Source organism: Drosophila miranda, chromosome 4 (assembly GCF_003369915.1).
Source record: "Drosophila miranda strain MSH22 chromosome 4, D.miranda_PacBio2.1, whole genome shotgun sequence".
Lineage (NCBI taxonomy): Eukaryota > Metazoa > Arthropoda > Insecta > Diptera > Drosophilidae > Drosophila > Drosophila miranda.
The window spans coordinates 5,761,137-5,775,115 of NC_046677.1; the positions used below are offsets into that span (position 1 = coordinate 5,761,137).

Sequence of the window (13,979 nt, forward strand, 5' to 3'; positions counted from 1 at the left end):
TATATATTCTTGATCAGCATCAATAGCCGAGTCGATTGAGCCATGTCTGTCTGTCCGTCTGTCCGTCCCCTTCAGCGCCTAGTGCTCAAAGACTATAAGAGCGAGAGCAACGATGTTTTGGATCCAGACTTCTGTGATATGTCACTGCTACAAAAATATTTCAAATCTTTGCCCCGCCCACTTCCGCCCCCACAAAGGGCGAAAATCTGTGGCATCCACAATTTCGACGATACAAGAAAACTAAAAACGCAGAATCGTAGAAGATGACTATATCTTCTAGAGTGCAAAATCTGAACCAGATCGTATAATTATTATAGCCAGAATCAAGAAAACAATTTCATTTTTTCTCGCCCTGTCTCTCTCTAACACACACGTAGCATAGCCGGCTTTGCTTAGAGTAAAACATTAGCGCCTAGATCTCAGAGACTATAAGAGCTAGAGCAACCAAATTTGGTATCCACACTCCTAATATATCGGACCGAGACGAGTTTGTTTCAAAATTTCGCCACACCCCCTTCCGCCCCCGCAAAGGATGAAAATCTGGGGATATTCACAAATCTCAGAGACTATTAAGGCTAGAGTAACCAAATTTGGTATCCGCACTCCTGTTAGATCTCACTATAAAACGTATATCTCAAAATTTCGCCCCACCCCCTTCCGCCCACACAAAGAACGAAAATCTGTTGCATCCACAATATTGCACATTCGAGAAAACTAAAGACGCAGAATCATAGATAATGACCATATCTATCAGACTGCTGAATCTGGATCAGATCAGATCATTTTTATAGCCAATAGGAACAAATCAATTTGCACTGGCTACGCAGCACCCGACGTCACGCTCAGACTGATTTTCTGTCTCTCTCGCACGCACTCCTTGTCGTGTCGTTTAATATTAGCGGCCTCTGCCGGAGGAGAGCCATACTGACTTAGTATCGGGTATAACCGTAGAGTTGCGGTCTCCGCAGCAACTCACAACGTTCCCCCTCGTTAAACTATATATTTTGTATTAGTCTAACAAAAAAAACAAAAAATAAATAAATAAATAAATTTTACTAATAGCTGCCTATTACTTTTAATATGGAAGAAGAATAATATTGAGTTTAGTTTAGATATTTAAAAATATTGAGTGCTTAGGGAACTCTCACCAAATATAAAATTTTGTGTACCATCATATATACCTCTTATCAAAAAGTCAAAGAGAAAGAAGCCGGGTCAGCATTAGTTTCATTTCTGGTCCCGATATGTTTTGAACAAAATTCAGTTTTAAATTATACAGTACAAAATTTTAAATATCGGTTAGACCAGTAAACCTGCAGCGACATGAACAGGCGAGGTATCGGCATGCTGAAAACGCTCAAGAGCACCTGTCGCACATTTCCATGTCGTTTCGCTACCAGAGTTTCGAAAATTGGCTGTGGGACTGGCATCGGGAGAATCCCCAGCGGAGTGCGAGGGAAAGATGGCCTCAGCAGGGTTAATATGCCGTCGATCGTTACGCACCTTCCTCGACTAAAAGAACCACTGCCAAACGTGCCGGAGGCTGAATACGCAGCCCCAATGGCTGACAGTGCCGCCACAAGGGTAACGACCCTTGAGAATGGACTGCGCATTGCCTCGGAGCCGCGCTGCGGACAATTCTGTACTGTCGGCCTGGTTATAAGCTCGGGCCCACGCTATGAGGCGGCCTACCCCGGCGGTGTATCACATTTTCTCGAAAAGCTAGCCTTCAACTCCACAGCTAACTTTCCCAACAGAGATGCCATACGGAAAGAGCTGGAGGAGAACGGGGGCATCTGCGACTGTCAGACCTCGCGCGACACTCTCATCTATGCCGCCAGCATCGACAGCAGGGCCATTGACTCTGCTACGCGTCTCTTGGCGGATGTCACTCTGCGACCCACGATAAGCGAGCAGGAGGTGAATCTAGCAGCGCGTGCCGTCAACTTCGAGCTGGAGACGCTGCGCATGCGCCCCGATCAGGAACCGATACTGATGGACATGATACACGCGGCTGCCTACGGGGACAATACGCTAGGCCTGCCGAAGCTCTGCCCTCCAGAGACTCTGGAAAGCATAGATAGGGCTGTGCTAATGAAGTACCTGAAGCATCATCACTCTCCCAGCCGCATGGTTTTCGCAGGCGTTGGTGTGGATCACGACGAACTGGTGGAGCACGTGAGGAAGTACTTTGTGGAAGAGAAACCCATCTGGGAGAGCGAGCCAGAAAGCAGTGTAGGATCTAAGCAGGTGGACACTTCCATCGCCCACTACACTGGCGGTATTGTGAAGGAGCAATGCGAAATTCCCATTTATGCGGCCGCTGCTCTGCCGGAGCTGGCCCATGTCGTCCTTGGCTTTGAGGGATGCGCTCACCAGGATCCAGACTATGTGCCCCTATGCGTGCTCAACATAATGATGGGCGGCGGGGGCTCCTTCTCCAGGGGCTCCGGCGGTCACGGCAAGGGCATGAACTCGCGCCTCTACACAAAGGTCCTAAATCGCTACGATTGGGTGCACAGTGCCACGGCACACAATCATGCCTATACCGACAGCGGCTTGTTCTGCATACACGGCAGTGCGCCGCCGCAACACTTGAACGACATGGTCGAGGTGATAGTCCGCGAGCTGTTGAGCATGGCCGCCGAACCGGGACGCGAGGATTTAATGCGCTCGAAAATACAGCTGCAATCGATGCTACTGATGAACCTGGAATCGCGAGCTGTAGTGTTCGAGGATGTCGGGCGCCAGGTGCTCGCGTCGGGGCATCGCAAGCGGCCAGAGCATTTCATTGAGGAGATAGAGAAAGTGTCCGCCGCAGATATACAACGCGTGGCCACACGACTGCTTAGCTCCCCGCCATCACTGGCAGCACGCGGAGACATCACCGGCCTGCCCGAAATGGGCCATGTAACCTCCGCCCTTGCTGGTGCTGGGCGGACCGGTCTCGGGCGACGATTGTCCCCCTTCTGTTCAGACCAGCATTTCTGCAAATCTACCAAATCGAACGAATCAAAGGGATTGTGCCTCACAGACAAGAATGTGGTTTTCGTGGCCGGTCTGGGAGGAATTGGCATGGACACCAGCCGGGAGTTGGTTAAGCGTGACCTCAAGAACCTGGTCATCTTGGATCGCATTGAAAATCCGGAGGCCATTTGCGAACTGAAGGAACTCAATCCCAAGGTGAAGGTCAGCTTCTATCCCTACGATGTGACTGTGCCTCTCAAGGAGACGACCAAGCTCCTGAAGACCGTCTTTGCAAAGATAAAGACTGTCGATGTGCTGATCAACGGTGCTGGCATCCTGGACGATCATCAGATCGAGCGCACCGTTGCCGTTAACTATACGGGCCTGGTCAACACCACCACAGCCATTATGGAGTTCTGGGACAAGCGCGAGTGCGGCCCTGGCGGCATCATTTGCAACATTGGCTCCGTCACCGGTTTCAATGCCATCTACCAGGTGCCCGTTTACTCCGGCACCAAGGCGGGGGTGGTTAACTTTACCTCCTCCCTGGCAGTAAGTAATCTAACGTCTTCCCTACTCCCTAAACTGAATATTTCTTTCAAATCTCATAGAAATTGGCCCCCATTACTGGTGTCACTGCTTACACTGTCAATCCTGGCATCACTAAGACCACTCTTGTCAATAAGTTCAACTCGTGGCTGGATGTGGAGCCCGAGGTGGCGCAGAAGCTGCTGGGGCCTCCCAACCAGACCTCTCAGCAGTGTGCCGCGAACTTTGTGAAGGCCATTGAGCTGAACCAGAATGGTGCCATCTGGAAGTTGGATTTGGGCACTTTGGAGCCCATCAAATGGACCAAGCACTGGGACTCTGGCATCTAAACCACCCTCTAAAACACCCACACTCTATAATAAGGCTGATTTGATTATCTTTTCTGGAACCCCGCTCGAAATATCATATTACAAAATTATATTCGGCAAAATTTTAATTTTATTTTGAAATCTTTTAAATTAGACTCTTAAGTTGTTCTCTTTCTTTCCCTCTCAAAGGGTCAAAAATTTGGTCAAATCCTGTTGCATATTGAGCAACAGGTATGTCCTCTGCGCATTAGGATCCCCTCCGAGCATTTTCTCCTTGTATTCGGGATCGTTGCAGCTGTATTTTTGGGAAAATGTCTTGTAGCGCTCTATTTCACCCTCCAGATAGTCGTTTGCTCCCTCGGATGTTTCACCGCGCAGCTCGCGACGAATGCACTCCATAAGGAAGGTCCTGTTGCAACGGCGGTTTGTTGTCACAGTTCGAATTATTTTCACTCTATCATACTCCTCCCCGGAGGCCTCTGGCCTGCTCTGATTCGTCTGGGTGCCATTTTTCTGCTTCTTTTGATTCGATCCCTTGAACCCGCACTCTTTCCGGCTTGGGAACTGCGCTCTATAGGATTGTATTGAAGTTTTAGGCCTTCTGTCATCATCAAAGCATGGTTTGTCGTTGAAGGATACTGGCGTCTTCCGATTGTTGATGCAGCTATGCTTAAGAATCGAACGTGTGGGCATAGCAGAATGAGGATCAGGAGGGGCCTCTATAATGGCAGTATCAAAATCCTCAACTGGCACACCTCCTCCTTCTGCACCTGATGGGGAGAATTCTTTTCCATCTTTCCTTTCCGCAATGAAGCGAGGGGGCGCCCCGAAGGTGTCGAATTTCACGTTGTTGACCCACATGGGGCGGTGGTGGAAAGGTGGTAGGATCGTAGAAGGTTTCCGTCCGTGACTGTTCCTGGTATCTCCGTGGCTGTTGCTGGAAACTCTGAGGTTCTTCGGTCCTAAATACCTGATGTTCTATCATAAATTCTTCTGATTCATCCATGAAACGCTGTTGTCTATCCACCGCTTCCCGTGACTGTTCGCTTGAAGACTGAGGACTACCCAAACCCATTGTGTCCTCTAAAGAACAGTTCTGTGGCAAGCCCCTACACGTATCAAACTTCTGCCTCGACGCATGATACGTGGTGTCCGGAAAGTCCATCCAATTGAGTTCTTCCGGGGGCATCTGCTTCAAGATCCCGTAGAGGCGCCCCTGATTGAAGCACTCAAGCAATGCACTCATGTACGCTTTGCGTATGCGCGCCTTGAACACTGTGTTGCAGTTCATAAATGTCAGTTTTCTGAGACACTCCCTCGCGATGTAGCATTCGTGCGAGTTGGGGTGGAATGCCTCCTCCGGTTGGGGGCTGCAGTCCAACATCGCAAAGAAACCACCGCATAGGAGATTTACCTTGGCATCGTAGACCGCCTTTTCATTGCGCGCTGTCCCTGGATCCTGCTCCATCTTTTTTTCGTCACCTTTGGGCAGATGCTTCGTTGGTTTCTCTTTTGAACTCCCCGGTTTCTCCCCTGGTTTATCCTCCTTCCTGGCGTCCCTCGCCTTCCATTGTCCAAGTTGCATGTTGCAGGATCAGGGGATCTGCAGTTTTTGAGATTCTTTGGGTGTTTTTTTGTCTTTACTAAAATTTTGACTGTCTACTTTTTCGAACGAACCAGAACTAATGTGTTGAAACTGAAGGAAAGTTCCAGGGGTAGTTCTCTCGGGAGATTTCAGGGATATTTCTATAGATTGTTCGAAGAGTTGGAGGGGAAAGCTCTGCCCTATGGTTCTATGGATGGGGTTTCTATCTAGATAGATCTAGGGATATTGCTAAGTATATTTCTGTGGATAGTTTTGGGTTACCAAACGCCCAACCTCCTGAGATGGATTTCTAGGTATCTTTGTTCCAGATCTCAAAGAGTCCTTTTCAAAAATTCCTTCTCTTTACCAGTAAAGTTTTCTTCGGGAGTACCACAGGGCACAGTGCCTCGAAATGCAAAGTTATGACAATTCATCGCTATAGCCCCTTGTTGGCTCCCTATACCCTATTTGGTGGTTCTCTTGAGAGAATTACCATGGTGGATGATCTGTGTGTTATGTTAGACCCCACGTTAAAGTTTTCCGAACACATTTCTACCGTGGTAAATAAGTGCATGGACGTGCTTGGGTTTATAAAGAGGTGGTCAAAGGAATTTGACGTCCCCTATATAACAACTGCTATTAGTACACCTCCCATCCTTAGTTAGCCGTAGAAAAATGCTTGGTGTGATTTCTATGCACAACTTGATCAGGGGTGACATAGACAGCCCTGATCTGTGGGCCGCATAAACTTCACGATTCCTATTAGACTTACTAGAAATTTTATACCGTTGTTCCTTCCACTTTGTAGTTCGAATTATTCCTTTCTAGTAATTAGTAATTGTAGTGGTATTGTATTTTGAATGCATGCCTAGTTCTCAGTAACTTTAATGCTAATTTTCCTCGAATATTAGTCTAACAGCTATATTTCCTGCTGGTTTCTGACGGGCCACTTGACTGTGCAGTAATTGCATCGCCTCTTGCAAGATGCAGTCTTTGCATGTCAACATCCAAAGAATAAAAAAAAGTTCTAAGGAAACGGCTGGGGATGTTGATAGTTGTAGGGAGGGGTTTTTGAAGGGATGTTTCTGCGGAGTTCTGTTTCCTTAAAATTTTTTTAAAAAAATCTTCTAATTCTGGCTGAGCTTTTGATCAAAGAAAGTACATATTGAGCCGTTTATTATAACCTTATAAATTCCGTGGCAAGGATTTTGAGTGTCTCGTCTGAGACTGTGTGTGTGTATGTGTGTGTGTGGATGCCAGTCCCAGAGGTTGCCAGGAGAATAAGTAAATCTTCGTCTACAGAGAGCCAGAGCCCGAGCCCGTCCCATCCCAATGGTCGCGACTCCCATGTGGGAGCCACATTGGCCACACGACTAATTCTCTGTCATGGTCTCCGTCTGCATGTATGTTGTGTTTTTGCACAAAACTCAAATTTTTCAGGGGAAACATTTACATTTTTATACCCGATACTCAAAATGAGTATTGGGGTATATTAGATTTGTGGTAAAAGTGGATGTGTGTAACGTCCAAAAGGAATCGTTTCCGACCCCATAAAGTATATATATTCTTGATCAGCATCAATAGCCGAGTCGATTGAGCCATGTCTGTCTGTCCGTCTGTCCGTCCCCTTCAGCGCCTAGTGCTCAAAGACTATAAGAGCGAGAGCAACGATGTTTTGGATCCAGACTTCTGTGATATGTCACTGCTACAAAAATATTTCAAAACTTTGCCCCGCCCACTTCCGCCCCCACAAAGGGCGAAAATCTGTGGCATCCACAATTTCGACGATACGAGAAAACTAAAAACGCAGAATCGTAGAAGATGACTATATCTTCTAGAGTGCAAAATCTGAACCAGATCGTATAATTATTATAGCCAGAATCAAGAAAACAATTTCATTTTTTCTCGCCCTGTCTCTCTCTAACACACACGTAGCATAGCCGGCTTTGCTTAGAGTAAAACATTAGCGCCTAGATCTCAGAGACTATAAGAGCTAGAGCAACCAAATTTGGTATCCACACTCCTAATATATCGGACCGAGACGAGTTTGTTTCAAAATTTCGCCACACCCCCTTCCGCCCCCGCAAAGGATGAAAATCTGGGGATATTCACAAATCTCAGAGACTATTAAGGCTAGAGTAACCAAATTTGGTATCCGCACTCCTGTTAGATCTCACTATAAAACGTATATCTCAAAATTTCGCCCCACCCCCTTCCGCCCACACAAAGAACGAAAATCTGTTGCATCCACAATATTGCACATTCGAGAAAACTAAAGACGCAGAATCATAGATAATGACCATATCTATCAGACTGCTGAATCTGGATCAGATCAGATCATTTTTATAGCCAATAGGAACAAATCAATTTGCACTGGCTACGCAGCACCCGACGTCACGCTCAGACTGATTTTCTGTCTCTCTCGCACGCACTCCTTGTCGTGTCGTTTAATATTAGCGGCCTCTGCCGGAGGAGAGCCATACTGACTTAGGATCGGGTATAACCGTAGAGTTGCGGTCTCCGCAGCAACTCACAACGTTCCCCCTCGTTAAACTATATATTTAGTATTAGTCTAACAAAAAAAAAAGAAATAAATAAATAAATAAATAAATTTTACTAATAGCTGCCTATTACTTTTAATATGGCAGAAGAATAATATTGAGTTTAGTTTAGATATTTAAAAATATTGAGTGCTTAGGGAACTCTCACCAAATATAAATTTTTGTGTACCATCATATATACCTCTTATCAAAAAGTCAAAGAGAAAGAAGCCGGGTCAACATTAGTTTCATTTCTGGTCCCGATATGTTTTGAACAAAATTCAGTTTTAAATCATACAGTACAAAATTTTAAATATCGGTTAGACCAGTAAACCTGCAGCGACATGAACAGGCGAGGTATCGGCATGCTGAAAACGCTCAAGAGCACCTGTCGCACATTTCCATGTCGTTTCGCTACCAGAGTTTCGAAAATTGGCTGTGGGACTGGCATCGGGAGAATCCCCAGCGGAGTGCGAGGGAAAGATGGCCTCAGCAGGGTTAATATGCCGTCGATCGTTACGCACCTTCCTCGACTAAAAGAACCACTGCCAAACGTGCCGGAGGCTGAATACGCAGCCCCAATGGCTGAGAGTGCCGCCACAAGGGTAACGACCCTTGAGAATGGACTGCGCATTGCCTCGGAGCCGCGCTGCGGACAATTCTGTACTGTCGGCCTGGTTATAAGCTCGGGCCCACGCTATGAGGCGGCCTACCCCGGCGGTGTATCACATTTTCTCGAAAAGCTAGCCTTCAACTCCACAGCTAACTTTCCCAACAGAGATGCCATACGGAAAGAGCTGGAGGAGAACGGGGGCATCTGCGACTGTCAGACCTCGCGCGACACTCTCATCTATGCCGCCAGCATCGACAGCAGGGCCATTGACTCTGCTACGCGTCTCTTGGCGGATGTCACTCTGCGACCCACGATAAGCGAGCAGGAGGTGAATCTAGCAGCGCGTGCCGTCAACTTCGAGCTGGAGACGCTGCGCATGCGCCCCGATCAGGAACCGATACTGATGGACATGATACACGCGGCTGCCTACGGGGACAATACGCTAGGCCTGCCGAAGCTCTGCCCTCCAGAGACTCTGGAAAGCATAGATAGGGCTGTGCTAATGAAGTACCTGAAGCATCATCACTCTCCCAGCCGCATGGTTTTCGCAGGCGTTGGTGTGGATCACGACGAACTGGTGGAGCACGTGAGGAAGTACTTTGTGGAAGAGAAACCCATCTGGGAGAGCGAGCCAGAAAGCAGTGTAGGATCTAAGCAGGTGGACACTTCCATCGCCCACTACACTGGCGGTATTGTGAAGGAGCAATGCGAAATTCCCATTTATGCGGCCGCTGCTCTGCCGGAGCTGGCCCATGTCGTCCTTGGCTTTGAGGGATGCGCTCACCAGGATCCAGACTATGTGCCCCTATGCGTGCTCAACATAATGATGGGCGGCGGGGGCTCCTTCTCCAGGGGCTCCGGCGGTCACGGCAAGGGCATGAACTCGCGCCTCTACACAAAGGTCCTAAATCGCTACGATTGGGTGCACAGTGCCACGGCACACAATCATGCCTATACCGACAGCGGCTTGTTCTGCATACACGGCAGTGCGCCGCCGCAACACTTGAACGACATGGTCGAGGTGATAGTCCGCGAGCTGTTGAGCATGGCCGCCGAACCGGGACGCGAGGATTTAATGCGCTCGAAAATACAGCTGCAATCGATGCTACTGATGAACCTGGAATCGCGAGCTGTAGTGTTCGAGGATGTCGGGCGCCAGGTGCTCGCGTCGGGGCATCGCAAGCGGCCAGAGCATTTCATTGAGGAGATAGAGAAAGTGTCCGCCGCAGATATACAACGCGTGGCCACACGACTGCTTAGCTCCCCGCCATCACTGGCAGCACGCGGAGACATCACCGGCCTGCCCGAAATGGGCCATGTAACCTCCGCCCTTGCTGGTGCTGGGCGGACCGGTCTCGGGCGACGATTGTCCCCCTTCTGTTCAGACCAGCATTTCTGCAAATCTACCAAATCGAACGAATCAAAGGGATTGTGCCTCACAGACAAGAATGTGGTTTTCGTGGCCGGTCTGGGAGGAATTGGCATGGACACCAGCCGGGAGTTGGTTAAGCGTGACCTCAAGAACCTGGTCATCTTGGATCGCATTGAAAATCCGGAGGCCATTTGCGAACTGAAGGAACTCAATCCCAAGGTGAAGGTCAGCTTCTATCCCTACGATGTGACAGTGCCTCTCAAGGAGACGACCAAGCTCCTGAAGACCGTCTTTGCAAAGATAAAGACTGTCGATGTGCTGATCAACGGTGCTGGCATCCTGGACGATCATCAGATCGAGCGCACCGTTGCCGTTAACTATACGGGCCTGGTCAACACCACCACAGCCATTATGGAGTTCTGGGACAAGCGCGAGTGCGGCCCTGGCGGCATCATTTGCAACATTGGCTCCGTCACCGGTTTCAATGCCATCTACCAGGTGCCCGTTTACTCCGGCACCAAGGCGGGGGTGGTTAACTTTACCTCCTCCCTGGCAGTAAGTAATCTAACGTCTTCCCTACTCCCTAAACTGAATATTTCTTTCAAATCTCATAGAAATTGGCCCCCATTACTGGTGTCACTGCTTACACTGTCAATCCTGGCATCACTAAGACCACTCTTGTCAATAAGTTCAACTCGTGGCTGGATGTGGAGCCCGAGGTGGCGCAGAAGCTGCTGGGGCCTCCCAACCAGACCTCTCAGCAGTGTGCCGCGAACTTTGTGAAGGCCATTGAGCTGAACCAGAATGGTGCCATCTGGAAGTTGGATTTGGGCACTTTGGAGCCCATCAAATGGACCAAGCACTGGGACTCTGGCATCTAAACCACCCTCTAAAACACCCACACTCTATAATAAGGCTGATTTGATTATCTTTTCTGGAACCCCGCTCGAAATATCATAATATTACAAAAATATATTTGGCAAAATTTTAATTTTATTTTGAAATCTTTTAAATTAGACTCTTAAGTTGTCCTCTTTCTTTCCCTCTCAAAGGGTCAAAAATTTGGTCAAATCCTGTTGCATATTGAGCAACAGGTATGTCCTCTGCGCATTAGGATCCCCTCCGAGCATTTTCTCCTTGTATTCGGGATCGTTGCAGCTGTATTTTTGGGAAAATGTCTTGTAGCGCTCTATTTCACCCTCCAGATAGTCGTTAGCTCCCTCGGATGTTTCACCGCGCAGCTCGCGACGAATGCACTCCATAAGGAAGGTCCTGTTGCAACGGTTTGTTGTCACAGTTCGAATTATTTTGACTCTATCATACTCCTCCCCGGAGGCCTCTGGCCTGCTCTGATTCGTCTGGGTGCCATTTTTCTGCTTCTTTTGATTCGATCCCTTGAACCCGCACTCTTTCCGGCTTGGGAACTGCGCTCTATAGGATTGTATTGAAGTTTTAGGCCTTCTGTCATCATCAAAGCATGGTTTATCGTTGAAGGATACTGGCGTCTTCCGATTGTTGATGCAGCTATGCTTAAGAATCGAACGTGTGGGCATAGCAGAATGAGGATCAGGAGGGGCCTCTATGATGGCAGTATCAAAATCCTCAACTGGCACACCTCCTCCTTCTGCACCTGATGGGGAGAATTCTTTTCCATCTTTCCTTTCCGCAATGAAGCGAGGGGGCGCCCCGAAGGTGTCGAATTTCACGTGCGAGGGCTTGTAGTAGGAGCCCGACTGTTGACCCACATGGGGCGGTGGTGGAAAGGTGGTAGGATCGTAGAAGGTTTCCGTCCGTGACTGTTCCTGGTATCTCCGTGGCTGTTGCTGGAAACTCTGAGGTTCTTCGGTCCTAAATACCTGATGTTCTATCATAAATTCTTCTGATTCATCCATGAAACGCTGTTGTCTATCCACCGCTTCCCGTGACTGTTCGCTTGAAGACTGAGGACTACCCAAACCCATTGTGTCCTCTAAAGAACAGTTCTGTGGCATGCCCCTACACGTATCAAACTTCTGCCTCGACGCATGATACGTGGTGTCCGGAAAGTCCATCCAATTGAGTTCTTCCGGGGGCATCTGCTTCAAGATCCCGAAGAGGCGCCCCTGATTGAAGCACTCAAGCAATGCACTCATGTACGCTTTGCGTATGCGCGCCTTGAACACTGTGTTGCAGTTCATAAATGTCAGTTTTCTGAGCCACTCCCTCGCGATGTAGCACTCGTGCGAGTTGGGGTGGAATGCCTCCTCCGGTTGGGGGCTGCAGTCCAACATCGCAAAGAAACCACCGCATAGGAGATTTACCTTGGCATCGTAGACCGCCTTTTCATTGCGCGCTGTCCCTGGATCCTGCTCCATCTTTTTTTCGTCACCTTTGGGCAGATGCTTCGTTGGTTTCTCTTTTGAACTCCCCGGTTTCTCCCCTGGTTTATCCTCCTTCTTGGGGTCCCTCGCCTTCCATTGTCCAAGTTGCATGTTGCAGGATCAGGGGATCTGCAGTTTTTGAGATTCTTTGGGTGTTTTTTTGTCTTTACTAAAATTTTGACTGTCTACTTTTTCGAACGAACCAGAACTAATGTGTTGAAACTGAAGGAAAGTTCCAGGGGTAGTTCTCTCGGGAGATTTCAGGGATATTTCTATAGATTGTTCGAAGAGTTGGAGGGGAAAGCTCTGCCCTATGGTTCTATGAATGGGGTTTCTATCTAGATAGATCTAGGGATATTGCTAAGTATATTTCTGTGGATAGTTTTGGGTTACCAAACGCCCAACCTCCTGAGATGGATTTCTAGGTATCTTTGTTCCAGATCTCAAAGAGTCCTTTTCAAAAATTCCTTCTCTTTACCAGTAAAGTTTTCTTCGGGAGTACCACAGGGCACAGTGCCTCGAAATGCAAAGTTATGACAATTCATCGCTATAGCCCTTTGTTGGCTCCCTATACCCTATTTGGTGGTTCTCTTGAGAGAATTACCATGGTGGATGATCTGTGTGTTATGTTAGACCCCACGTTAAAGTTTTCCGAACACATTTCTACCGTGGTAAATAAGTGCATGGACGTGCTTGGGTTTATAAAGAGGTGGTCAAAGGAATTTGACGTCCCCTATATAACAACTGCTATTAGTACACCTCCCATCCTTAGTTAGCCGTAGAAAAATGCTTGGTGTGATTTCTATGCACAACTTGATCAGGGGTGACATAGACAGCCCTGATCTGTTGAGCCGCATAAACTTCACGATTCCTATTAGACTTACTAGAAATTTTATACCGTTGTTCCTTCCACTTTGTAGTTCGAATTATTCCTTTCTAGTAATTAGTAATTGTAGTGGTATTGTATTTTGAATGCATGCCTAGTTCTCAGTAACTTTAATGCTAATTTTCCTCGAATATTAGTCTAACAGCTATATTTCCTGCTGGTTTCTGACGGGCCACTTGACTGTGCAGTAATTGCATCGCCTCTTGCAAGATGCAGTCTTTGCATGTCAACATCCAAAGAATAAAAAAAAGTTCTAAGGAAACGGCTGGGGATGTTGATAGTTGTAGGGAGGGGTTTTTGAAGGGATGTTTCTGCGGAGTTCTGTTTCCTTAAAATTTTTTTAAAAAAATCTTCTAATTCTGGCTGAGCTTTTGATCAAAGAAAGTACATATTGAGCCGTTTATTATAACCTTATAAATTCCGTGGCAAGGATTTCGAGTGTCTCGTCTGAGACTGTGTGTGTGTATGTGTGTGTGTGGATGCCAGTCCCAGAGGTTGCCAGGAGAATAAGTAAATCTTCGTCTACAGAGAGCCAGAGCCCGAGCCCGTCCCATCCCAATGGTCGCGACTCCCATGTGGGAGCCACATTGGCCACACGACTAATTCTCTGTCATGGTCTCCGTCTGCATGTATGTTGTGTTTTTGCACAAAACTCAAATTTTTCAGGGGAAACATTTACATTTTTATACCCGATACTCAAAATGAGTATTGGGGTATATTAGATTTGTGGTAAAAGTGGATGTGTGTAACGTCCAAAAGGAATCGTTTCCGACCCCATAAAGTATATATATTCTTGATC

General features: G+C 47.6%; 4 protein-coding genes across 4 annotated transcripts in view; 3 read left to right on the forward strand and 1 right to left on the reverse strand.

Annotated features, from left to right (window-relative positions):
- Window positions 1–13,979, forward strand: part of LOC108163334 — a 49,645-nt gene that overhangs the window by 17,593 nt on the left and 18,073 nt on the right. The gene's annotated exons all lie outside the window — the stretch shown is intronic.
- Window positions 1,222–3,946, forward strand: LOC117188647 (mitochondrial-processing peptidase subunit alpha-like). The gene is made up of 2 exons (XM_033392811.1): window positions 1,222–3,519; window positions 3,579–3,946. The coding sequence occupies exons 1-2, from the start codon at window positions 1,324–1,326 to the stop codon at window positions 3,843–3,845; spliced, it is 2,463 nt and encodes an 820-aa protein (XP_033248702.1). The 5' UTR covers window positions 1,222–1,323; the 3' UTR covers window positions 3,846–3,946.
- LOC117188649 lies at window positions 3,984–12,521 on the reverse strand. The gene is made up of 2 exons (XM_033392813.1): window positions 11,589–12,521; window positions 3,984–4,618 (listed from the first exon to the last, which is right to left on the reverse strand). Exons 1-2 carry the CDS (start codon window positions 12,403–12,405, stop codon window positions 4,008–4,010), a joined length of 1,428 nt encoding a protein of 475 aa, XP_033248704.1. The 5' UTR covers window positions 12,406–12,521; the 3' UTR covers window positions 3,984–4,007.
- On the forward strand, window positions 8,183–10,919 carry LOC117188648 (mitochondrial-processing peptidase subunit alpha-like). The gene is made up of 2 exons (XM_033392812.1): window positions 8,183–10,489; window positions 10,549–10,919. The coding sequence occupies exons 1-2, from the start codon at window positions 8,294–8,296 to the stop codon at window positions 10,813–10,815; spliced, it is 2,463 nt and encodes an 820-aa protein (XP_033248703.1). The 5' UTR covers window positions 8,183–8,293; the 3' UTR covers window positions 10,816–10,919.

What these genes read in the sequence shown, in the direction of transcription:
- LOC117188648 (XM_033392812.1), top strand. Translation starts at nt 8,294, where the DNA reads ATGAACAGGCGAGGTATCGGCATGCTGAAAACGCTCAAGAGCACCTGT. An exon ending in ACTTTACCTCCTCCCTGGCA is followed by an intron (nt 10,490 to 10,548) that starts GTAAGTAATCTA and finishes CAAATCTCATAG; the next exon opens with AAATTGGCCCCCATTACTGG.
- LOC117188649 (XM_033392813.1), bottom strand. Translation starts at nt 12,405, where the DNA reads ATGCAACTTGGACAATGGAAGGCGAGGGACCCCAAGAAGGAGGATAAA. An exon ending in CTTCATTGCGGAAAGGAAAG is followed by an intron (nt 4,619 to 11,588) that starts ATGGAAAAGAAT and finishes CGGAAAGGAAAG; the next exon opens with ATGGAAAAGAATTCTCCCCA.
- LOC117188647 (XM_033392811.1), top strand. Translation starts at nt 1,324, where the DNA reads ATGAACAGGCGAGGTATCGGCATGCTGAAAACGCTCAAGAGCACCTGT. An exon ending in ACTTTACCTCCTCCCTGGCA is followed by an intron (nt 3,520 to 3,578) that starts GTAAGTAATCTA and finishes CAAATCTCATAG; the next exon opens with AAATTGGCCCCCATTACTGG.